Here is a 26,429-nt window from a genome sequence, read left to right as displayed (position 1 = left end):
TTCTTTTTAAAATATATTTTTTTAGGAGTTTTATGGTTTCAGATCTCACATTTTAGAACTTTACTCTATTTTCAGTTTATTTTTGTGGATGGTGTAAGAAAGTAGTCCACCTCCATTCTTCTGCATGTAGTTGTCTGGTTTTCCTAGCACCATTTGTTGCAAAGACTGTCTTTTCCCCACGGTATATTCTTGCCTCCTTTGTCATATATTAACTGACCATATAGGCATGGATTTATTTCTGGGCTCTCTACTCTGTTCCATTGACATATGTGTCTATTTTTGTGCCATAACTATACTGTTTTGATTACTATGGTTTTGCGGTATATCTTGAAATCTGGGATTGTGATGCTTCCAGCTTTGTTCCTCTTTTTCAAGATTGCTTTAGCTATTTCGGATCCTTGTAGTTCCATACAAATGTTAGTATTATTTGTTCCAGTTCTGTGAAAATTGTTGTTGGTATTTTGATAGGGATTGCATTAAATCTATAGATTGCTTTGGGTAGTATGGACATTTTTACAATATTGGTTCTTCCAACCCATGAGCATGGAATATCTTTCCATTTGTTTGTGCCATCTTCAATTTCTTTCATCAGTGTTTTATAGTTTTCAGAGTACAGGTCTTTTAGCTCCTTGGTTCAGTTTATTCTTATGTATTTTATTATTTTTGGTGCAATTGTAAATGGGATTATTTTCACAAGAAACCCATTTTAAATATAAAGGTATAGATTAAAAGTATAGAGATAAAGAAAGATATACCATGCTAACACAAATAAAAAAAAAAAAGCAGAGTTAGGAATATTACTTTCAGACCGAGCAGATTTCAGAAAAAGGTAATTATCAGGGATAAAGAGCAGCATTTCATAATGATAAAGAGGTTAATACTGCAAGAGGATATAGGTAGAGGCTTTAATACCTATCTATCAGAAATGGACAGATCCAGGGAAAATGAATAAGCACACAGCTAATCTCAATAATACCAAAATCTATTGTATTTCTACATACCAGCAATACACACACACACACACACACACACACACACACGCGCGCGTGCACACAATACCATTTACCAGCATCAAAAAATACTCTAGGAATAAAGCTCCCAAAAGTTTGACCTTTTTAGAGTAAACAGAGATAATGCTTATATCCTTCCCAAACTGATATTCAGTTACTATAATCTCAATTAAATTTTGTTTGTGATGAAACATTTAATAGATAATTCTGAATTTATATGAAAACATAAACAGTCAATAATGGCCAAGAAACCCAAAATAAATGAATATATTTATATAAAATTTTACGTTGGAATTCCTACCGAAGGTCACATACAAAAAAATCAATTCTAAGTAGATTAAAGAACTAAAAATAAAAACTGAAGTAAACATTTAAAAGAAAATTATAACAGTATCATCCATAAACCTGGAGAAAAAAATTCTGTTTAACAGGAGATAAAAAGCACTAACCACCATTTTTTGAGGAATGGGGGGAAAACCCCATATATTTGATTATATTGAAATCAAGAGGAGCTTCTCTTATTTAAAAGACTCCAATTACAAGACAAATCTCAAAGTGAAATAAAATATCTGCAACATACTTAACCAACCAATGAGTATGATTACAATCTTAAAAATTATAAACCAGTACAAAAGAGATAAACAATCTAACAGAAGAACAGGCAAAAAACTTACAGTTGTCCAGGAAAGTCAAATGACTAAAAGGCATAAAGTAAAGTTGTTCAACTTCATTAGTAATCAGGCAAATGCAAATTATAACTGTGATAATATTAACGAACACTTTACAACCTGAGAATCCAGTGTTTGTTGGCAAGAATGTAGAATAATGGAAATTCTCAAGGCACTAGTAGAAGCATACTCTGTTATGACCACTTTGGAAAAGTCTACCATTATCTGTTCGTTTGCAGATAAACATGACCTACAACCCAGCAGTGTTAAATATAAGTAATATTCCTAGAGAAACTCATACAACTATGTTCCAGTATACAAAGGAATGTTTACAGCAGCATTACCTATAATAGCCCCAACTGTAAGTAGCAGTAGAATGGATAAATACACTGTGAACTGGTCAGTTACTGAAATACTATACAATATTGAAATGGGATGCAATCACGTATATGAATCTCCTTCTCTCTGCCCCTCCCCCACTTGTGTTTTTTCTCTCTCCCTCCCTCCCTCCCTCAAAATAAAGAATAAAAAAAAAACAACATTAGAATTAATAAATGGATTTAGCAAAGTTGCAGGATACAAAATCAACACAAAAATCAGCTGTATTTCTATACTTTAATGATGAACAATCCAAAAAGGAAATTAAGAAAACAATTCCATTGATAAAAGTATCAAAAAGAATAAACTACTTAGGAATAAGCCTAAGAATGTGTAATAAAAGTACAAAATATTGATGGAAGAAATTAAGGAAGATACAAACAAATGAGAAGACATCTCACATTCATGACTGGAACACTTAATACTGTCCATACTAAACAATGTCCATACTACCAAAATAACCTACAGATTCAGCCTAATCCCCACCAAAATCCCAACAATATTTTTTTTTGTTGAAATAGAAAAATACATCCTAAAATTTATATTGAATCTCAAGGAACCTCAGATAGAAAAAGCCATTTTGAAAAAGATGAATGGAGTTTGAGGGCTCACACCCCTGATTTCAAAATGTGTTACAAAGCTACAGTCAAAACGGTGTGGCACTAAGAGAGATAAGTAGACCAATGGAATAAAGAACGCAGAAATAAACTCTTACACATATGGTCAAATAATCTTCAACAAAAGTAACAAGACCAGTCAATGGGGGAAAAAACAGTTTCTTCAACAAATGGTACTGGGAAAACTGGATACTGACATGCAAAAGAATGAAGTTGGACCTTACCTTACACAATATATAAAAGTTAACTCAAAATGGATTAAAGATCTAAGGTGTAAAATTATAAACTTCCTATAAGAAAACATAGGGGAAACTTCATGACACGAGACTTGGCAATGATTTCTTGGATATGACATCTAAAGTATAGGCAACAAAAGCAGAAATAGACAAATGAGACCTCGTCAAACTTAAAAACATTTGTCCATCAAAGAACAAAATCGAGAGTGAAAGAATGATCCAAGGAATGGGAAAATACATTTGCAAATCATGTATCTCATAAGGGATTAATATCCAGAATATATAAAGAAATTAACAAAAAATCCAAATAGAAGGAAAAATAAAAACAGAGAGGGAGGCAAACCATAAGAGACTCTTTTTTTTTCTTAAAGTTTATTTATTTTTGAGAGAGAGAGAGAGAGCAAGCTGGGGTGGGGCAGAGAGAGGGAGACACAGAATCTGAAGCAGGCTCCAGACTCTGAGCTGTCAGCCCAGAGCCCAACACAGGGACTGAACCCATGAACTGTGAGATCATGACCTGAGACGAAATTGGCCGCTTAACCGACTGAGCCACACAGGTGCCCCTAGACTCTTAAATACAGAGAACAAACTGAGGCTTGCTGGAGGGGAGGTGGGATGGGCTAAATGGGCGATGGGCATTAAGGAGGGCACTTGCTGGGATAAGCACTGGGTGTTACACATAAGTGATGAATCACTAAATTCTATTTCTGAAACCATGATTACACTATATGTTAACTAACTTGGATTTAAATAAAGTTAAAAAAGAAAAATATCAAATAAAAAAGTTTTTTAAGTGGGCAAAGGATATTTCTCCAAAGATGATTTACAAATGTCCACCAAGCACATGAAAAGACGCTCAACATTTCTATCTGAGAAATGCAAATCAAAACCACAATGAGAATTCACCACACCCATTAGGATGACTACTATCCAAAAAACAAAAACAAACAAACAAACAAAAACAAGTGTTGGTGAGGATGTGGAGAAAATTGTAACCCTCGTATACTGCTAGAGGGATTGTATAATAGGCAGCCACTATAGAAAACAGTGGAAAGTTTCCTCAAAAAATAAAACTACCAGGGCACCTGGATGGCTCAGTCGATTAAGTGTCTGACTTCAGCTCAAGTCACGATCTCACGGTTGTGAGTTCGAGCCCCGCGTCAGGTTCTGTGCTGACAGCTCCGAGCCTGGAGCCTGCTTCCGATTCTGGGTCTCCGTCTCTCTCTGCCCCTCCCCTACTTGTGCTCTCTGTTTTCCTCTCTTAAAAATAAGCATTAAAATAAATATTTTTTTTTAATTTTTTTTTCAACGTTTTTTATTTATTTTTGGGACAGAGAGAGACAGAGCATGAATGGGGAAGGGGCAGAGAGAGAGGGAGACACAGAATCGGAAACAGGCTCCAGGCTCTGAGCCATCAGCCCAGAGCCTGACGCGGGGCTCGAACTCACAGACCGCGAGATCGTGACCTGGCTGAAGTCGGACGCTTAACCGACTGCGCCACCCAGGCGCCCCTAAAATAAATATTTTTAATAAAAAATAAAAAAAATAAAACTACCAGATGATATAGCAATCCAATGTCTGAGTATACATACAGAAGAACTGAAAGCAAGGTCTTAAAGAGATATTTGCACACTCATGTTCATATCTGCAATATTCACAATAGCCAAGAGCTGGAAACAATCTAAATGCCTATCAACAGATGAAATAAACAAATTGTGGTGTATCTGAAAACAGAATATTACTGAGTTTTAGAAAGAAAGGAAATTTGGTCGCATGTACGTGGATGAACCCAGAGGACATGATGTTCAGTGAAAAAAACCAGTCACAGAAAAACAAATACTTTACAATTAATATATTTCCATGAGGTACATAAAGTAATAAAATTCATCCGGCACCCTAAGTTCTCCATCTTAATCTGGGTATTGTCATACAGGTGTGTTCATTTGGTTTATGAAAATTCATCAAGCTTTGGCTAACAGACACATGAAAACATGTTCAACAGCACTCATCATCAGGGAAATACAAATCAAAACCACAATGAAATACCACCTCCCCCCTGTCAGAATGGCTAAAATTAACAATTCAGGCAACAACATATGTTGGTGAGGATGCGGAGAAAGAGGAACGCTTTTGCACCGCTGGTGGGAATGCAAGCTGGTGCAGCTACTCTGGAAAAGTGTGGAGGTTTCTCAAAAAATTAAAAATAGAACTACCCTACAATCCAGCAATTACACTACTAGGTATTTATCCAAAGGATACAGGTGTGCTGTTTCAAAGGGGCACATGCACCCTAATGTTTATAGCAGTGCTATGGACAATAGCCATATGGAAAGAGCCCAAATGTCCATTGACTGATGAATGGATAAAGAAGATGTGGTATATATACACAATGGAGTATTACTCGGCAATCAAAAAGAATGAAATCTTTCCATTTGGAACTACATGGATGGAACTAGACTGTATTATGCTAAACAAAATTAATCAGAGAAAGACAAGTATCACATGACTTCACTCAAACGGAATTTAAGATACAAAACAGATGAATGTAAGGGAAAGGAAGCAAAAATAATATAAGAACTGGGAGGGGGAAAAACATAAGAGACTCTTAAATACAGAGAATAAACTGAGGGTTGCTGAAGGGGTTTTTGGTGGGGGATGAGCTAAATGGGCAAGAGGCATTAAGGAAGGCATTTGGGATGAGCACTGGGTATTATATATAGGAGATGAATCACTGGATTATACTCCTGAAATCATTATTGCACTATATGCTAACTAACTTGGATGTAAATTAAAAAAAAATAAAGTAAAATAATTTAAAAAAAAAAGAAAATTCACCAAGCTTTACATGTAATTACATTTTCTTACATGTAACACTTCAATCAAAAATTTCAGTTACAGGGGTGCCTGGGTGGTTCAGTCAGTTAAGCTTCCGACTCTTGATCTCGGCTCAGGTCGTGATCTCATGGGTTTGTGAGTTCAAGGCCAACATTGGGCTGCACATGGTCAGCGCAGAGCCTGCTTAGGATTCTCTCCCTCTCCCTGTGTCCCTCCCCTGCTTGCACACACTCACACTCTCTCTCTCTCTCTCTCTCTCTCTCTGTCTCTCAGAATAAGTAAATAAACTTAAAAATAAATTAAAAAATTTTTTTCAGTTATAGTAAAAAATCAGCCAACAGAAGAAAAAGAGAAAAAGGCAGGAAGAAAGAAGTGGTTTACTAATCGTAAGTAAGCACATATGTAATGGGTTAAATCAGTAAAGCTTTGTGATAACAGTAAAACCAGTGATGCTCAGCAATGATCACTCAAATGAGTTAGTCAGCTGAAACATGCTGCTGCATACTAAGTCCTAAAGAAAGGGGAGCCAATAATTGAGAAAGCATTCCTAACTGAAATATACAATTAATTTGGTTATTTTAATACTGCTATAAATATAAGTCTCTTAATAAGTACTAATTACAAAAAATAATAATAAGTACAAATTACAAAAGAACGGATACAGAAAAGCAGCCACTCAGTACATATTCATTCATTTGAATTTAAGTATTGAGTGTCAGACAATGGAACGCTATTATAGACCCTGGCCTATAAATAAGAGGTAGACTAGATTTTTTTTCAGAAAGTGCCTCATGGTCCTAAACTAGAGACAAAAGGGGTCCTACCTGTACAAGAAGAGGAGGCAGATAAGCACAGGATGCTATGGGAGCACATTCAGGTTTTCCAAATCTGTTGAACTTTCTCAAACATCCCTTTCTAAAAAGAAATACTTCTAAACAGGAGCAGGTGCAAATAAAGCTACCAATGGCTAATTAAACTAAGCCCCCCTTCCCCACCCTCTAGGCTTTTAGGAACAAAGATATATATATATATATATAAAGTGTGAAAATGATAAGGCAGCTTTGACACAGCACAAACACAAAGGTTACTTGTACCCACTATTCTGTTGCAGATGGTTTCGAACAAAACACTGACATTATACTTAGGCCAGAAGTAAGCCACATTCATGTGTATGTATACATATTACACAAAAATCTACCTTCTTTGCCAGTTAACTGTAGAGACTTGGATCTGATGAGTGGGAATGAGGTTCTCCTTTTCAAATTCATATCATCATAGGAAGAGAAACACCTAAAACATGAAGAAAAACCAACACTGAGAACAGGGTAAACTACATATAATTTACTCTGCAGTTGGGGCTTGATGGAAGCTATCGAGAATTAAACACGCCCCAGAATACTGATCTCTAGTGTAACACTCCACTTATTGTTTATTATGTGTAAAAAAAAAAAAAAAAACAAACTTTAAAGGTCATTCTCTAAAAGGTGCTATATTAAAATATCTATTATCCTCTCCCTTTGAATTCCACATTCGAGCATCCTTTACAACCAAAACATTTCAAGGGTATGCACTTCCTATTAGTGTTTTCTCTTTAATCCGGGCTACAGAACCTTCCAGGTACAGGACCATCTCTCTAGTTCCAATGATGTTTTAACACTGCAGTTGTAAGACAATCATATGGGGGAAAAATTATCTCAGTATTCCTTTATTCTGTCATATTTCTCAAAAATGTAAAAAACACAGTAAAAAATGTGAAATAAGATGCTGATATTACCTTTTAGGGCTTGGATATTGATTACTTTTAGGAAGTTTTGAAATATAATCTCCATCAAATTGAGAGGGGTTTCGACAGCGCTGCATACAAAGCATCAGTCCCAAGACAACACAGAGAACCAAAGATATGACAAGATAGCTCTGTCGATCTGAAACCTGATGGAAAAGGAGTTAATAATTATTACATAGTTTATATATTATTAAATATTATATTAGCATTAAATTTTGTTATATTATTATTATAGTATAAAAATTATACTAGGAAAAAAATATAGTGGGATATAAAAATCAAAAGACAAATCATTTTTAACATTTTTAAAATGTATTTCCAAATGATAAAATGTAAGGCATGTTCTTAGAAAACGTACTACTGTGAGGCAATGTCTTTTTCTTCTTTCTCCCCCCCAATTCTTTGAACGTTTTCAAACCTAAGGAAAACTTTAAAAAATAGCACAATGAGCATATTCATGCCTTTCACACTATGTTCACCAAAGTTAACATTTTGCCACATCTGCTGTGTCTTTCCATCTGTACTATTTCCTCAGGGAGGGAAAAAAAAATCTTGCTCCTGCCCAGTCTTTGTCGTCTTACAATACTGAACCAGCAATCACCCAGTTATTTAAGCCAAAAACGTGGGGGTCATCCTTAGTTGCTCGTCCCAGACATCCAATCTTTCAGTAAGGCTTGTCATTCTCTTAAATATTTCCTGAACACAACTTCACACTGTTATCCACTTCTAACATCTCAGTCCAAACCAACATCACCTCACTCAGGTTACTGAAACTGCATCCTAATTGGTTTCCTCCTCACTTCTGCTCTTGCTGTTCCCCAAGAGGCAATTCTCCACAGGACAACAAATGGGGAGCTTCTCAAAGTGTTGTCAGTGAGACGACCCACGTCACTTCTTAATTCTTTCCAATGACTTGCAATGATCAGAATAAAATTTAAACTCTACATTGCCTACTAAGGCCTACATGACTGGATCCCTGACCCTCCTTCCCCTCATTCACTCCGCTCCAACCATGCCAGCTTTCTTTCTACCCTCAGACACATTACACTATTTCTTTCTTTTTTTTAATTTTAGTTTATTTTTTTGAGAGAGAGAGACCAATTAGGGGAGGAACAGAGAAAGAGGCAGAGAGGATCTCACACAGGCTCTGCACTGTCAATACAGAGCCCAAAGCAGGGCTTGAACCCACGAACCATGAGATCATGACCTGAGTCAAAATCAAGAGTCAGACACTTGATCAACAGAGTCACATTACACTATTTCTTTTTAAAAAAAAAAATTTTTTTAACATTTATTTATTTTTGACACAGAGAGAGACAGAGCGTGAACGGGGGAGGGGCAGAGAGAGAGGGAGACAGAATCGGAAGCAGGCTCCAGGCTCTGAGCCATCAGCCCAGAGCCCGACGCGGGGCTCGAACTCACGGACCGCGAGATCATGACCCGGGCTGAAGTCGGACGCTTAACCGACTGAGCCACCCAGGCGCCCCATGTTACACTATTTCTAATCGTGGGTCCTTTGCCCTAGTTCTGCTAGTAACAGGTTTGTTCGGACCCTAGGCCCATGTGGCTGCTAAGTCTTCTTGAATACTCACGTTCTAACACCACCGCCTCAGATAAATAAGCCTTCCAAAATCACTCTAAAGGAGCAACCCTTGCCATGCCACTCCACATGCACACATTTCATTTCTATCCTACTGTCCCTAACATATATTTACTATATATATTCTCTCTCTCCCCCAGGAGAGAGGCACTTATGTGGCCTCACTGCTGTATGCCCCGAGGACTACATAGCTCACACTTCATATACACTGGATGTTCAATAAATACTTAATAATTCAACAAAATTTTTGCTTTGTTAAGCAACTGAAGAAGACTTTTTGAGCTGAAAATGAAGTATCGGTGGTCTGAAAAAGGCCTAACAGAATTGACTTATAACCATATTTTAGGTAAGACCTAAACTATGAATGCCTTGTTTTCCAAAAAGATTATCATTATTAATATATAAACTTTAAAATGCCACATCCTGGGGGCCCCTGGGTGGCTCAGTCGGTTAAGCATCCAACTTCAGCTCAGGACATGATCTTGAGGTTCGTGGGTTTGAGCCCCATGTCGGGCTCTGTGCTGACAGCTCAGACTGGAGCCTGCTTCGGATTCTGGGTCTCCTTCTCTCTCTGCCCCACCTGCGCTTGTACTCTCTCCCTCAAAATAAATATTAAAAAAAAAATTTTATAAAATGCCACATTCTGGTGTTGTGAACAAGTTCTCTATAAATGACACTTTTGTTTGGTTAAAGATCTTAGACACTACATTCTTAAGAATCTTGTCTTTATGGCAACCTCTACATATGCAGTTTGTCTTACAACAGCAGCAATAACAATTACCTCACGTTGTAATTCTGCTACTGTTGTCGATAGGTTTGAAACAAGCTGTGTCATGTTGGTCAATTGTGCCTGTAGTAACTGGATGGCTTCAGTTTGCCGCTGATCCTATGATAAAGAAAGAAATAAGTATTATTTTTGAGTGTGTGCAAGTTTCATCTGTACTTTAAATATGCTGTAAATTCAAGTAAAAACACCTGGAAAAATTACTAAGTTCCTCAAGAATTAAAAAAAAACCATATTAATAGCAAGCTCTTAATGAATGAATATGGTAAAGTGTGACCAGAAATTTAAAAAAACAAAACAGAAAAAGAATCTGAGATTGTTGAACCCTCCTTCCCCTCTCCCTCCAAGAAATCATGTTGCCATTTACTGCTACCATGTAGAATACTGTCTAATAGAAGTTAATAAAATACTTTTCAAGTTAATTTGGGCTCCATATGTATAAACAAGCATATACTCAGCTATATGCAAAACATTTCGTCAAATACGTGTTTTTCAACCAAAGCACAAAAACATGTTGAAAATTTTTTGAAAAATGTTTTTGTATATAAAGCAGGCTCACAGCAAGCTTTTAAAAGTTCTATTTTACTGCACATTAGGATGGAACTTAGGATGTCACATAATCAAAAACCCGCAACTGATGAGCTTGTCAATGCTAAACTAATCCCCAATGAAAATATATCAATCAAAACACCTATCTTTCCAGCTTAGATAATCAACAAACATGTCTTTATTTAAAATATCATTTGCATGTATATTTTAGGGAAATATGCATCATACTCATGGTCAGGAACCTATATTAGGGACACTGTACTGAAAATTTCAACTTACTAATGAATTTGGGGAAGAGGAAAACAGGACAGAAAGTAAAAGAAATCTAACACTCTGTAGGATGCTGTATGAAATAGCCATATAACCATTTATCATTCCAGAGTAAGTTTTTCGAATTTAGATTTAAATAAATTTTTCGAGGCACCTGGGTGGCTCAGTCAGTTAAGCATCTGACTTCGGCTCAGGTCATGATCTCACAGCTCGTGGGTTCGCGCCCTCCGTTGGGCTCTGTGCTGACACCTCAGAGCCCGGAACCTGCTTCGGATTCTGTGTCTCCCTTTCTCTCTGCCCCTCCCCTGCTTGTGCTCTGTCTCTGTCTCTCTCTCAAAAAATAAAACAATAAAAAATTAGATTGAAATAAATTTTAAATCTCAACTGTGTTGGGGGGCGGTGGGGGTTGCTTGGGGGAGATGGATGTATAAAACTGTAACAAAAAGTTTCACTTCCCTTACTGTGATACACTGGTACTTTCTATCCTACTTCCATCTTTTTAAGATGCTAAAGGTAATTCATTAAACTGTATCTTCTGACTCACATTTGACAAATACTGATAAATTCCTGACAGTTACAAACATTTAAAGAAAAAAAAACTTTGAAATTTAGTAAGTTGATTAACACTTCTCATCAAGACTGATCTTTAATACTGTTAATAATACACAAATTATTTAAAAGTATTTAAATAAGTCTTTGAGACATAAGGCACAGATATTATATATATCGTAAAGAGAAAATACAGATGGGAAATCATTTCAACCATTAAAATCAATGAAGAATAAATAAATATTGTGTTCACGGGTCAGAAGACAGTATGTTAAGATGTCGATTCTCCAAACTGATCTATAAATTCCAACAAAATCCCAGTTAAAATGTAAACATGTTGTTTTTGTAGAAATTGACAAGCTGATTCTAAAATCTGTATTAGCCAAAACAATTTTGGAAGAGATGAACAAAGTTGGAAGATTCACGCTATGTGACTTCAAAAGTTCCTATAAAGATACAGTAATAGTTAACAGTCTGGTATCAGCATAAAGACAGATGAACAGAACAAAATAAAGGAATAAAGGAATATTCATGTTTTTCCATCCCCATCCCCACCAAAAAATAACTTTGATCCTTACTTTGCAACACGTAAAAATTAAAATCAATCATAAACCTAATGTAAAACAAAAGCTATAAAACTTTTAGAAGAAAAGAGAGGAAAAAAATCTTTATGACTCTGGGTTGAGGTAAGATTTTATAGAGCAAAGACAAAATGGGTAAATAGGCTTCAACAAATTAAAAACTTCTGCTCTTCAAAAGATACTTTTAAGAGAAATGACAAAACAAATAATGAACTGAGAGAAAATATTTGCAAAGCATATCTCTAATAAAGGACTTGTATTCAAAATACGTAAGTAACTCAAACTTCAATGAAAATAAACCGCTAAAGGAGGAAATTTGTATGGAACCACAATTGTAATGTGTCAGGAACTGACAGTAAGGTGCTACTAAATTCTGAAACCTCAGGCCTCCTCACCTCATCTCATCATCCCCTAGTCCGGGATAAACTTTAGAAAAATATACTGTTTCTTCATTGTAGTAACACACTGTAAAAACATTTAATAAACACCTGAATACTGCAATACTGAAACTGTTTCCTTAAAATCAACATGACAAGGCAATGGCCACTATTCTATGGCATCAATGCATAGCTCCAGGCAAGAGATAGAGAAAAAAAGAAATGAAAAGATATGAGGGTTAAAAAGAAGCAACACAGCTGTTCTCATCTGCAATCAGTCAGACTGTCTGTGTAGAAAACCACAGAAGATTTGAGTTTAACAAAGTCCACTGCACTTCTACCACATACACACACAGAAATTTTGAAATGTAATAGGAACAATGCTCAAGAAAATTCTCTCTATAGGAGAGAGATGCAGATGCTAATAGCTAGGTAATTTCCCAAACATGACATCCTCTAACAGGCTTCAGGGGAAGAAATGAACACCTATCAGGGTGAAGAAATGAACAAATACTACTTATTCTTCTTACCAGCAAGGGCCTACAGAATTCGGAAGAAATTTATATAAAAAGTAAATAAGGCTTGAAGATGACCAACCTGCTCCTCTGCTATTCTCGAAGTATTCTGAAGTTTTACTATTGTTTTATTGAAAGCCTTCTGCATTTCTTCCATTTGTTTTCGGTACCTGTGGAGTAAGAAATGATTTAAATTAGCTTTAATTTCTTATTTATTAATTTATTACTGCAAACACACTTCTGATTTCAATATTTGAGATAAATCTACTTTTGAAAATGACTTTGTTGAGGCCTGGAACACTTATAAAAGTAAAATAAAGAAGCTCCTTGAGCTATTTGCTACCTTAACATCAATTCTATGCATCTCACTGCTATCCAAGATTAGTCACGTTTTTGTTCAATTAATTTATGACAAAGGAACCAAGAATATACCATGGGGAAAGAACAGTCTCTTCAATAAATGGTGTTGGGAAAACTGGACACCCACAGGCAAAGGAATGAAAGTGGACCGCACTCTTACACCATCTACAAAAAGTAACTCAAATGGATTAAAGACTTGAATGTAAGACCTGAGATCATAAAACTCAGAAGAAAACACAGGTGGTAAGCTCCCTGACACTGATCTTGGTGATGGTTTTTCAGCTTTGACAACAAAAACAAAGACAACAAAAGCAACAATAAACACGTGGAGTCCACATCAAACTAAAAAGCTTCTGCACAGCAAAAAACCCATCAACAAAATGAAAAGGCAGCCTGCCAAGTGGGATAAAAAAATTTGGAAATAATGTATCTGATTAGGGGTTAATATCCAAAATACATAAAGAACTTCTACCACTCAATAGCAAAAAATTAAACAACCCAATTAAAACACTGGCAGAAGATCTGAATAGGCCTTTTTCCAAAGAAGAAATACAGGTGGACAACAAGTACATGAAAAGATGCTCAAAATCACTAATCATCATGGAAATGCAAATCAAAATCACAATGAGAGATCACCTCATATCTATCAGTGTGGCTATTACCAAAAATATAAGAAATAACATGTGCTAGTGAGGATGTAGAGAAAAGGGAACCCCTGTGCACAGTTGGTGGAAATGTAAATTGGTACAGCCACTCCAGAAAACAGTAGGGAGGTTCCTCAGAAATTAAAAATAGAACTACTATATGATCCAGTAACTCCACTTCTGAGTATTTATCTGAAGAAAATGAAAAACACTAACCTGAAAAGATATCTGCACTCCCATGTTCACTGCAGCATTATGGACAATAGCCAAGACATGGAAGCAACTTAAGTGTTCACCAAAGGATAAATGGATAAAGTAAATGTGGTATCTGTATACAATGTATTTTTCAGCCATAAAAAAAGGAAATCTTGCCACTTGCACAAATGCAAGGATGGAACCGGACGGCATTGTGCTAAGTGAAATGAATCAGAAGAAGAATATTGTATGATCTCACTTATATGTGAAATCTAATAATAACAGTACCCTCAAACACATAGATACAAGAGAACAAACTGGTGACTGCAAGAGGTAGGAGATGGGGGATGGGAGAAATGGATAAAGTGGGTCAAAAGGTACAAATCTCCAGTTATAAAATGAGTAAGTAATAGGGATGTAATGTACAGCATGATGACTACAGTTAATAATACTCTACCGTATATCTGAAAGTTGCTAAGAACAGATCTTAAAAGCCCTTATCACAAAGAAAGAAAATCTTGTAACTATGTAGGTAAGTGAATGGTAACTAGACTTAATGTGTGATCATTTCACAATATATGCAACCTTAAAACATTACATTGTATACCTGAAATTAATGTTAATTATATCTCAATTAAAAACAAAAAAATTATTAGTAATTTCTGTGGTTCCCTTAAGGCAGCTGATGGGTCAGGGAGAAGCAGGTGTGAGGTACCTACCTAATGTGGGCATGCATGCACATGCACAAACAATTTGCCAATAAATTGTATATATGGATTAGGAGGAAACCCATTGGGACAGAATGATGACCTTAGTGACATCTCATTAGAGGCATCTTGATTTAAAAGGAGTAGGGAAAGGTGGTGTTTCAGATACTCTGGACATTTATTGCCTAGGTGTTTATAAAATGTTGGAAAAGAAGTTCTGAGAAAACCAGACACTTAAGGGATAAAAAAGAGCAAACAAGTACAGGGAAAAAGTAGAACTATGACTGGGGCGCTAATCACTGCATAAGCACACTGGCACTTATGAGCACAAGAGCATAAATTATCACAACTAGAACTAAGATTCTAAGACATGAAAGACTGCAAATGTTGCCTAATCATCCAGTTCAGTCCACTTTAGTCTTCACTTACTTAAACTCTTAATTGATATCTTATCTAGTTTCACTAAGAACTGCAACATCCATAGTTTATATAGGTATTACATGTATGTCCCCATGAGTACTGTGGGAACCAAACAGTAAAAGTGGCTGAAGTTAAACAACAGAAGAAAGGAGAAACTGATTAAATTCAAACTTGTTGTCACCCTAATATATATATATGTAGATAGATAGATATAGATGATATAGATATATAGATATAACATCACTTAGTACTTCTAAAAATCAATTCTTTAAGTCCTTGATCAATATCCAAATAACTTTCTTTCTCCAGCTAAAATGATAATTAATCCTCTCCTCCTCTAGTCACAGATCATACTACGTCTCTTACCTCACAGTGCAAAGTGGACTGTGCTAATTATGATAAAGCTTACCTTTGGCTAAGCTCCTCCAGATAGCGACCACTGAGAGACATGTTAACTTCTAAGGCTTTTATACGATTATTAAGTCTCATAAATACTGACTCCTTTTGGTTTGATCCATGTACAAGATTTCCATTAGTGTATCCTAGATCTGTGGAATTTTGCAGTTCAGCATAAAAGTCTGTAGCTGTCCTCTGTAACCCTCTTAAAAGGGCATCTTCCGGAGATTGTTCTTCCTCTTTCACTTCAGGTAATGAAGAAGAATCCGTAACGAGAGTCAAAATTTGCTTTGGTGTGTCAGCTATGTTCATTTTGGCTTCCCCATCTTCACCGTCTGGCATAGTAGCAGTGTTTACAGGTGGCACTATTGTTTCAGATAGCTTTGTGATAATGTGCATGGAGTTTATATCTTCTTTTACAATATTATCCATTACTTCATTAAGTTTATTTGTTTCATAGATCACAGTTGGCTTCTCTATAGAACTAAAACTCTCAGACTTTTTTTCTGTTTTATTAACAAGCTCAACAGAACTCTCCAGGGGGATCACTTGAGATGGTGTAGGTCCTGTCTCAAATTTAATAGGCTCAGATACTTCTATTTTAGATAATGAATTGATTTCTGGAGTAACATCTAAGAGAAGAGATTGAGAAAGAGTTTGAGGATGGCTTGGTTCAAGTTCAATTGCATCTGCACTGTGATTAATCAAATCACCTTTGTGCATACTACTTAAGTCACCTGGAACAATAGTTTCAGCTTCCTTTTCATTATTCTTGCTGTCCATTTCTCCACTTGGAGGTGGCAAGACTAAAACATCCACTGATTCTGCAGGTAGCGGTAATGGTTGAGCTGACACAAGATGATCTTTTTCTTTCTTTACAGCAGTTCTGCTACGTTGCCGATAAAGAGCAACTCTAACTGAACACCATTTATATATATATTCAGAAAAACTAGAAATACAACAAATTGTAGATAGTTCACTGCAAAATATTTGTGTCTCTGACTCAAACCAGGGTGATGATTCATCCTCCTGTTCACCACTACCCAGAAGGGTCACTGTAGATGGACTTGCCTCTTCTTCTTCCTCTTGAACTAGCTGTACAATGGGACCCTCTTTTGGAGTCTCTGGTGATGATAGCTCTGTATCGTGTATGTGTCCTTGAGTGGTTACAAACCTAGAAATATGTATCATAATTACACATCACTTTAATTAGAAATCTAAAGTTAAAATTGCGTTAAAAAAATCAATGTTTCATTCATAAATAAAAGGAAGGCTGAAAATACAGAAGAAACCGAAAACTTTTTTGGATGAATTTTTCCCTACAAATCACTTTCATTATAAAAAGAAGTATTACTCACAAATGGTGACAGAAAGGCCATTCATTTATCAGAGATCAGCCAGATGACTGAAATGACCATATTTACTAAATGAAACTTACTTTTTAAAAATATCTATTTAAGAATTGCTTGTACGTGGATTCTAGAACTAGAATCCAAGGTTCTAAATACTTATGAACGCACTTTGTGTTTAGTTATCATACTTTTGAAAGGTAGCTAGATTTCTCAAAGAAAATTTTTCTGTGGATGATTAGGGGATTTCTAAGGTAGCATTACACACACACACACACACACACACACACACACACACATACACACACACACACACACGATTATCTGCATCCCTCCCTCCCCAACTCCCCAAAATGATCTTAATATCATCTGGGCTAATTATCTATTACTTAAAGGCAAATACTTAATCACTCTAATGAAAATCCTGGCTAATAATAATAGTGCCCCATCTGTAACTCAATCCCATCTCTAAGCCCTAGCGTATGTATGTAAGGCAGGGGAGTGTGTGGGATGGAACAGGTGGGAACAGTGTTGTAAATTATAATCTCTGTGGTTCATTCCAGAAAAAAAATAATGAATTTCCAGGTGTAGCCCTTACAGCACAAAAGGTACAATCTTTTTTTCAAATAACGCAAATTGAATGCCAAAAGAAACATTTTCATATACAATTTTCCTACTTTGAAAAATTACTAAGAATGCCAGGAAATGTTTTTGAATAGACTAATATCACAATAGCAAAGGTAGGAATGAAACAGTACCTAAAAAGCTAGATTTTCATCTTGTTGACAGTGAAACAGTAAATTAGATTATGTTCCTTTAAATAGACGATATATAGATATATAATCTCTAAATATCTTCTACTGCTTACTATGTACCATATAAATTATGACAGTGAAAATGAGCAGAATCTGAAGAAGGGGAGGGAGAAAAACTAAAGTGAATTAATTTGGTACAAATTAAATTATATACCATCTGTACATGCTCTAATCGGAGCTATACTTTAAAAAACTCAAACCTGGAAAAAGAAAATCAGTCATCTTTTCATAGTAACTCAACAATGACACCCTATCATGGATTCTTTCATTTTCATTTATTTTCTTCAAAGAAATTGCCATATAATCATCAAAAAGAATTTAAAACAAATAAAAAAAACATTTAAAAGCAAATAGATTTTATACAAAAAAATCTATTAAAATCAAACTCTAATACAGAAAAGTAAAAACTACTACATTAGTGTGATGTGGTATCTTTCAACATTCATGTGTGTGTGTGTGTCTGTGTGTGTGTGTGTACATATATAAAATGAAATCGGTTTCATTTAGTTTTGAAAAATAAAGACATACTATATGTTATTAACTGAAGAAGCCTAGTTACAAGATTGGAACTAGCAATCACAGATTTCTTAGTATCTTCTAGGAATCGATGACAAGTAATGCTATATTTTCTCTCTAGTCATCCAATAAATAAATATCTTTAGTCTCTTTCAGAATGAACACAGGATACAAATTTGTCACTGTGCCCTTCAAAGCACAAAAAATCTCATTTCTGTGATCAGTATGGTATTTAGGAATTACAGCTCAAACCATACCCACTGCAGGTTTCATTACATAATTCCTGTTCAAAAATCTTATCCCGTTAAGCAGAGTTCTGAGAGAGTACATCTACTGAAATATACAAAATTTACAGAAACAATGCCCAATTATCCAGTCATTATGAGCCTATCTGTTATAGATAAGAAGTAGAGGTGGCAAAAACCCTTAATCATCTTTGGTAGAAAAGACTAAAAAAATGAGGATATTTTATGTTAACTACATGACAGATATTCCTGCCCAAGGTGCCCCACTGCAACCTGGGGAAAGACCTCTATCAAATTCAATTTAAGAAACTAAACACTCTTAAGAGTTTGCTGTGTGACAAACACGTAATTTAAGAATCACGGTCTAGGTATTTCAGGGTACCCTTTATAGCTTTCTAGGCACAACACATATACTTAATCAATGTTTTTAAATTTGAACTTAATAAAAGCAAGCTTTTAAAATTTGTCCTCAAACCTATACCTGTAGAATTAGGCCAATTATTTGTAATAAGGAAAAGATTTAGTGTTGTGAATAATAAAAGTAATACATAATTTCAAAACAACAAACACGTGGTCTGGAGTAAAGTGCATTCCCAGTAACCAAAAGGCAACTCACCGATATTTTAAGTGGTTGTGGAATGCCTGCCCTCTGATTCAGAGCTTTCTATAGATTATCATTTCACACACAAATCCAAAGTATCTTTCTATGTATACTTAGCTCTCCATTTTAACAGAACTCTAATATCACAATAGAACTTACTCAGGTGATGGAACAGGAGTTGAAACAGGAGCTAAGTCGGGCATTTTAGGTGCAGCTGTGGCAGTGGCATTCTCAGATATACTTTTATTTCCTATTTTAAGAAAGATACCCATGTTGAGTTTAAAAAAGCTATATCATGAAGATATTTCACTATAACAAGTAAAGAACTTTAGTTTCCGGGGAAGAAAAAAAAAAGTCGAACAGGTTTGCTACTGCAGACTTTATTTTCTTCCATCAAAGTTCTTTTAGAAAGAAATGATCATACAAAGTCAGAGCTACAAATAATGCATATTCTTTCTCAACTTCTCAGATAATTAATGCAAGTCAAATGACTATTAATTTCATGTAATCTTATATGATTAACATGACTTCTAGACACCTAAAGGAGTTACGAAAGAGAATGAAAAGAAACGTATGGGTCATTTTAAGTTTGCACTTGGAACTAAGTATTTTCTAAGAGCAAAAAAAAAAGCAAGATGGTTTCTCCTTGTTACTGACATTCTTACTTGGCATTCTGTAGGGGAAAAAAAATCACCTTCTAAATTGGGTAGCTGTTTGATAAGTAAAAGAAAAGCATGCATGAAGTACCACTGGGGCATCAAAACCTCAGGAAAGAAATAAGGGATAAAATTATTACTTCTACAGCAGGGAAGAGTCAAAAAACAAATTCATGAGTTTCATATAGACAGGAGGATCCTTATTGTAAGAATTTGTGAAACTCATATAAACAATGAATAACAGAAGACTGGTAAGTTCCTTTGCATCATCTCTTTATTTCTAAATGAAAAATCACACCGCTTGGCTTATTAATTAATTTTCGTAACGAGAATGACCCCTTGAGTATCAGAGATTTAAAAGACCCATAAAATGAAGAGGTACCTTCTGTCAGATCTTCAGTTTTTGCTCCCAGAATATTAGCAGCAATATTCACCATATTTAGAATGGCATCTAAAAATTCAATCAGAAAAAAATACCAATACACCTAAATATTCTTATAAAGCTTAATATCAGATAGTCAAAAAACCATTTATAATGGTCTTTTTGCATTTTCTGGACTAATTACCTTTTTGTCCAGCTTACTATATATAAGTCCAATATAGGACACAAATTTCAGCCAGAAAGTATAAATCTGAATTTTTATGTTCAGAAACTTAATTATACTTTTTTGGTAAAGCTTCCCCGAAACTTCTGCCAAAACACTATCTTTAGCATATTACAAAATTCAAGTAAAATTCAACATACAGCCTGGATTTGGACAGGGAAAAAAATGTGACAACCAAAATTAATATTGTACAGAAAAACTTACTTTTTTAAAGGCTTTACAGTTTAGAACAAAAACAAAAAAAAAAGCGTGAAGAAGCAGTTTCCCTCAACAGGTGATTTATACAGGTATAAATAAACAAAATGGGAAGATTATTATCTGAAGGACAGCATAAAAATTTTATTTTCAACTATGAACATATCTATTGATAATATGGTTAAATCCCAACGTGACTGCATTGAAACAAGTGTCTTTGGTAACTTTTAATAATGTTTAGGGGAGCCTGGGTGGCGCAGTTGGTTAAGCGTCCGACTTCAGCCAGGTCACGATCTCACGGTCTGTGAGTTCGAGCCCCGCGTCGGGCTCTGGGCTGATGGCTCGGAGCCTGGAGCCTGTTTCAGATTCTGTGTCTCCCTCTCTCTCTGCCCCTCCCCCGTTCATGCTCTGTCTCTCTCTCTGTCCCAAAAATAAATAAACGTTGAAAAAAAAAATAATGTTTAATAGATAATAAATGGTACCAATTCTTTTGTGAATTGGGTGGGTAGGGGAATTGGCAGGTGAAGTCAAAGTCACAACACCTTCAGCATTATACATAAAGCAATCTGCATACCTGCCAATTCTGCCTCTCTTTCTAAAGAGGATATTTGGATGACGAGTAAAGTGGTACAAACCTTAGTACCTGAATAAGCAGCCAAAGGTACAGGTGTACCACAAAATACCTAACTCCATAAAAAGCTGGTGCTGAGAACAGGTGGCTTCCTTCTAGGATATAATTTTAAGGAACATTAACTTCCAATACCAATCTAATCTTGGATATTCCACTAGAAGTTAATTCACCAGTATCAGGTATTTCTCCTATTAAAATATTAAGATCTGCAAGGGCTACATATTAAGACTCATCAGTTATTTCTGCCTTGGTTTCCTTTCCTAAGAGATCCAAAGGGTTTTCATCACACTTTCAGCGAAAACCACAGATGTAAGCAGGAAAGGCTGTAAGGGAGGAAAGCTGGCACACTATCTAGAAAGTTGAGAAGAAGCCAAGCACTGTCATCTGGAGCTGATCCTATGTAGATATATGTTTTAAGGCAGGAGAAAGTAGTAGGAAATTTCAGACAGTTTGAAAAGTGATGACTAGTAGACAGTCATAAATTTTGAACTTTACATAATTATGGTTCTATATATGAAAGACAACAAAGGAGTGGTACTTTGTTTCCAATCATTAGTATAACACACAAAAGCTGTGTACTTGCTTTATAAATGTCTAGGATTATAGGTTGCCCTTGCCCTTCAACCTGACAAATTGGTAAACAAAGAAGCAGGGTTGATTCTTAGGCTAACGCATGGGAAAAAACAGGAATGAAAAAACCGTATTTCCTCACAAACGAAGGTAAAGTAGCAATGGAAATTCTGTTATTTCCCATAAACCCACTTTTAACATCAACCAATATTCCAACAGTAGAAAAGATTTGCAAATCATATATCTGATTAGGGGTTAATATCCAAAATACGTAAAGAACTATCGCTCAACAGCAAAAATTAAAAATCCAATTAAAATGCTGGCAGAGGATTTGAAATAGGCCTTTTTCCAAAGAAAACCTACAGATGGCCAACAGACCACATGAAGATGTGCAACATCACTGATCATCAGGGAAATACAAATCAAAACTGCAATGAGATATCCCCTCACACCTGTCAGAATGGCTAAAATCAACACAAGAAACAATACATATTGGTGAGGATGTGGAGAAAGGGGAACCCTCTTGCAAACTGGTGGGAAAACAAACTGGTGCAGCTACTCAGGAAAACAATATGGAGGTTCCTCAAAAAGCTAAAAATAGAAATACCCTATGATCCAGAAATCACACTATTGGGTATTTACCCTCAAAATACAAAAATACTACATCAAGGAGATACAAGCACCCCAATGTTTGTAACAGCATTGTCTATAATAGCCAAATTATGGAAACAGCCCAAGTGTCGATCGACTGATGAATGGATAAAGATGAAGTACACACACACACACATACACACACACACACACACACACACACACACACACACACACACACACACACAATGGAACACTACTCACCCATAAAAAAGAATGAAATCTTGCCATTTGCAACAACATGGATGGAGCTACAAAGTATTATGCTAAGCGAAAAAAAGTCAAAGACAAATACCATATGATTTCACTCATATGTGGAATTTAAGAAACAAATGAGCAAAGGGGGGAAAAAAGAGAGAGGGAAGCAAACCAAGAAAGAGACTTAACTATAGAGAATAAACTGATGGTAACCAGAGGGGAGGTGCATGGGGGGGATGGGTAAAATAGGTGACGGGGATTAGGTACACTTGTTGTAATGAGCACCAGGTGTTGTATGGGAGCACTGAATCACTATACTGTACACCTGAAACTAATTACACTGTATAGTAACTGGAATTTAAATAAAAACTTAAAAAAAAAAAACACCCAGGAATGGAAACACCGCATTTCCTCACAAACCAAGATAAAGGAGCAATGGAAACTCTTGTTATTTCCTCATAAACCCACTTTTAATATCAACCAATATTGCAACAGTATCTGATCTTCTACTTGGTCTGCCAGCCAAAGTTCAGTTAAAACTGACTGCTTCACACATTCCAAATTTTGGAGTCAAATCTATACTCTAAAATCAATCTTAACTCAGATACAAAATTTTGGGGGCACTGAAATTTGGGGGCATTTATTGTTACAGAATTCATTAACAAAAGCAAAATTTGGCAAATTTCTACATTCTCAGCCCATCCAATCCATAAGAAAGAATTTTGCTACATTCACAGAACACTGCCAAATGTAGTCTTACTTTGTCTTTTGAGAGAAAGCAGCTTTGTGAATATTCAATTCTGACCACTCCCAATTTGTATCCAAACACGTGACAGCTTGTCACAATGATCATCTGACCACTAAAAATCCTTCAGAATAGGCTAAAGTAATAATTTGGAATACAGTACCAAACTAGATACCTGTCCTTATTGTCTCCCAGATTAGCCAACTCCTTTATCTTTGAGCTGGGCACTATTCATCCAATCTCATTCCCTCAGGAATGAAATTCTCCCAGGGATCATCAACATGTTATCCTTAGTCTCCAGCACACTCTGGCTCTTTTGGATGCAGGAAACAAACTATCTATGATACCACATAACAAGACAAACCAACAAAATAACTATTTCCTCCCATGTGAATTCAGATACCTTTGCTGCATGTCCACCTTTGTTCTCTCTTCTCTTGCTAGGTCCTTAAAATATATACATTCATAAAAATATTTTGATGTAAAAGAAACCAAAAACTGTATACTATCTTAAACATACACACAGAAACCTGGCCTTTAAGTGATTCTAACAAAATGCAGACCGTATTTAGGAGTAAAGGCAGACTTGCAAGAATATTAAAGTAGAGAGTGGTCTGGAAAATCCATGTGACAAAATACAAAAAAAGCAGAGTAATGTGAAGAATTTTTGTTGATGTAAAATATTTAAATGCTCTGGTTCAAAAATGTAAATAAAAGAATCAGGCAGAAGAGCTGCCTAGCCGGCATATACACAAAATCAAGAATGTTGCTCTAACATAGTAGTTTCTCCCTTTTTGGCAATTAAGAAAATTATATCAAGAATGTCCAAATATATGGTATGTATGTTCTTTGATAACCAAGTCCTAATAGATGCAATGTACTCTGGTGACATGTATTTCCTGTAACTACTAACTAACTGTTCAATACCAAAAGGAAAAAGGAGTTTCTATTAAGATTAAAGCCACAGAATTCTGTTTTGGAGACGCTATGTAAATATAAAAAGTAAGTCAGGTTCAAAATTGGCCCACTTCAAGCTAATTCACAACGTGTGATGAGAACAGTTAAATTCAGATATTCTAGTGCCAGAGACTAGCTCTTTGGCCTGATTCCATTCTGTTATTTACTCCTTAAATGTTATACCACCTTGGAGGTAGTAGCAAAGTCAGGCTCAGAAATAGTCCCAGACTCTTCACAGAAAACTAGGAAGAACAGGTATAGACGACAGCAGTGTTAGGTCATGTCTATAAGCTTTATGACACCAAAGTCTTATCAGGTACTATTGCCTCTCTTTTTTCTGAAACATCAAGAGATGGACATCTTTTTAAACTCCATTTTCTGTGTTTAGGCTTAGCTGACATCCTCCCACCCATCTTGTCTCACTAAACAAATTCTTTTAACACTAGAACACGGGAAGGTAAATAGACTACCTTTCCAGAGATCCATAAAAAGCAAACTAAATATGTTACCAAGAAACACATCTTCAAGGAAGAAGATCCCAAAGTAGGATATACATAAAGAAGATTCTATATCTAATTAATTCAAATAATACCTTGGTCAGAGAAGTGATTACAAATAGGGAAATGTCCTCCATTGAGATATAACTGGGCTTTAATGGTGTCTAGCAGTTAATCCCCTAAGAATATAGAAAAAGAAACCAAGAATATCAACAAGATTTCCTTTATCTAATACTATGGTAAGGTGCCCTAAGGTGCCCCTTTCCTTTCCAGTAACCATCAGAAGCGAGAGATCTTTCAGTCTGGGGCTATTTTCTGACTCTATAAAATAATAACTCTGCCTCATAGCTAATATAGCATCACTGAGCTATGATGATTACTACATATCAGAATTTTTCACATGGATTTAAGGACATGAATATGAATATCCACATAGATAAAACAGCGTCATGTTTTTCACTCCTAAAAAACTATGTCCCACAGCAGTGAATGAAGCACCTATTTTTAATTCCATCATCAACTAGATAGCTAAGTTTTCTACTTAAAAGTAGTTTCTATTATCTAGAAAGTCAATTGACTAGCAGTAGAGTGAAAAAAAATTATATTGAGTTAATATGCAACAAAGTTAAATACTACATAAAAGGATTCCTCTTGGGGCGCCTGGGTGGCTCAGTCGGTTAAGCGTCCGACTTCAGCTCAGGTCATGATCTCGCGGTCAGTGAGTTCAAGCCCCGCATTGGGCTCTGTGCTGACAGCCCAGAGCCTGGAGCCTGTTTCAGATTCTGTGTCTCCCTCTCTCTGACCCTCCCCCATTCATGCTCTGTCTCTCTCTGTCTCAAAAATAAACATTAAAAAAATTAAAAAAAAAAAAAAAAGGATTCCTCTTATGCAAGTATTTTTAACATTCTTCTTCCTATGCCTTAAAAAGTCTACTGAAGGGGCGCCTGGGTGGCGCAGTCGGTTAAGCGTCCGACTTCAGCCAGGTCACGATCTCGCGGTCCGTGAGTTCGAGCCCTGCGTCAGGCTCTGGGCTGATGGCTCAGAGCCTGGAGCCTGTTTCCGATTCTGTGTCCCACTCTCTCTCTGCCCCTCTCCCGTTCATGATCTGTCTCTCTCTGTCCCAAAAATAAACGTTGAAAAAAAAAAATTTAAAAAAAAAGTCTACTGAAGACTACAGTTTTCTATGGAGAGCATAAGGGGAAGAAGGGAGAAGAAAAAAGATAAAAACAAAACAAAAAAACCGACGTGACTCCTAGCTTCCTATACTGGAGCTATACAAAATATCTACTTAAGTATATAAACTACTGGTTGAGTATCCCAAAAGGTATAAAGACAACATAGACCATAAGATTGGGATGCAAGGAACTCTACTTACTAAGAGCAACAAGGGAAATGCACAAGAAACTAGTCATCTATTCTGCTAAGATTTACTTTTACCATATTAATCTCCAAATAAAAAGAAAACTCCTTCCAGTATTTTATATTCTTCAGGAATAGCCAAAAATAACAAGCATTAAAATATACCTACCTGCATTATAACAGTAAAAATAAAGTGTCAGTTGGTAATGGTCTTTCCGAGAGTCTCCTTAGCTAGCCTACCACTAGGCAGGCATGACAAAAACTGAAGCACTAATATATCTTAGTCATTATTTCTTCAGTTTACAAAGAGTATATTATTATTACTATTATTGTTACTGCTTGAGAATCTTTATTATTATGAGTAA

The 26,429-nt window shown here is 35.8% G+C and overlaps 1 protein-coding gene across 3 annotated transcripts in view; it reads right to left on the bottom strand.

Annotated features, from left to right (window-relative positions):
- Positions 1 to 26,429, bottom strand: part of SUCO (SUN domain containing ossification factor) — a 91,732-nt gene that overhangs the window by 11,224 nt on the left and 54,079 nt on the right. For 2 of the 3 annotated variants that reach the window (XM_047840753.1, XM_047840752.1), the window contains 7 exons: positions 20,039 to 20,107; positions 19,160 to 19,250; positions 15,488 to 16,648; positions 12,835 to 12,922; positions 9,909 to 10,013; positions 7,519 to 7,673; positions 6,943 to 7,034 (listed from right to left, as the gene is read on the bottom strand). In XM_047840753.1, the coding sequence (XP_047696709.1) occupies positions 6,943 to 7,034; positions 7,519 to 7,673; positions 9,909 to 10,013; positions 12,835 to 12,922; positions 15,488 to 16,648; positions 19,160 to 19,250; positions 20,039 to 20,107 (1,761 nt within the window). Of the gene's footprint in view, positions 1 to 6,568; positions 6,660 to 6,942; positions 7,035 to 7,518; positions 7,674 to 9,908; positions 10,014 to 12,834; positions 12,923 to 15,487; positions 16,649 to 19,159; positions 19,251 to 20,038; positions 20,108 to 26,429 lie in introns of all 3 variants that reach the window. The other variant, XR_007148213.1, reaches the window with a different exon arrangement.

This window comes from Prionailurus viverrinus, chromosome F1, assembly GCF_022837055.1.
Source record: "Prionailurus viverrinus isolate Anna chromosome F1, UM_Priviv_1.0, whole genome shotgun sequence".
Lineage (NCBI taxonomy): Eukaryota > Metazoa > Chordata > Mammalia > Carnivora > Felidae > Prionailurus > Prionailurus viverrinus.
The sequence above is the reverse complement of the archived record's forward strand: the minus strand, read 5'-3'. Positions and strand labels throughout refer to the sequence as shown.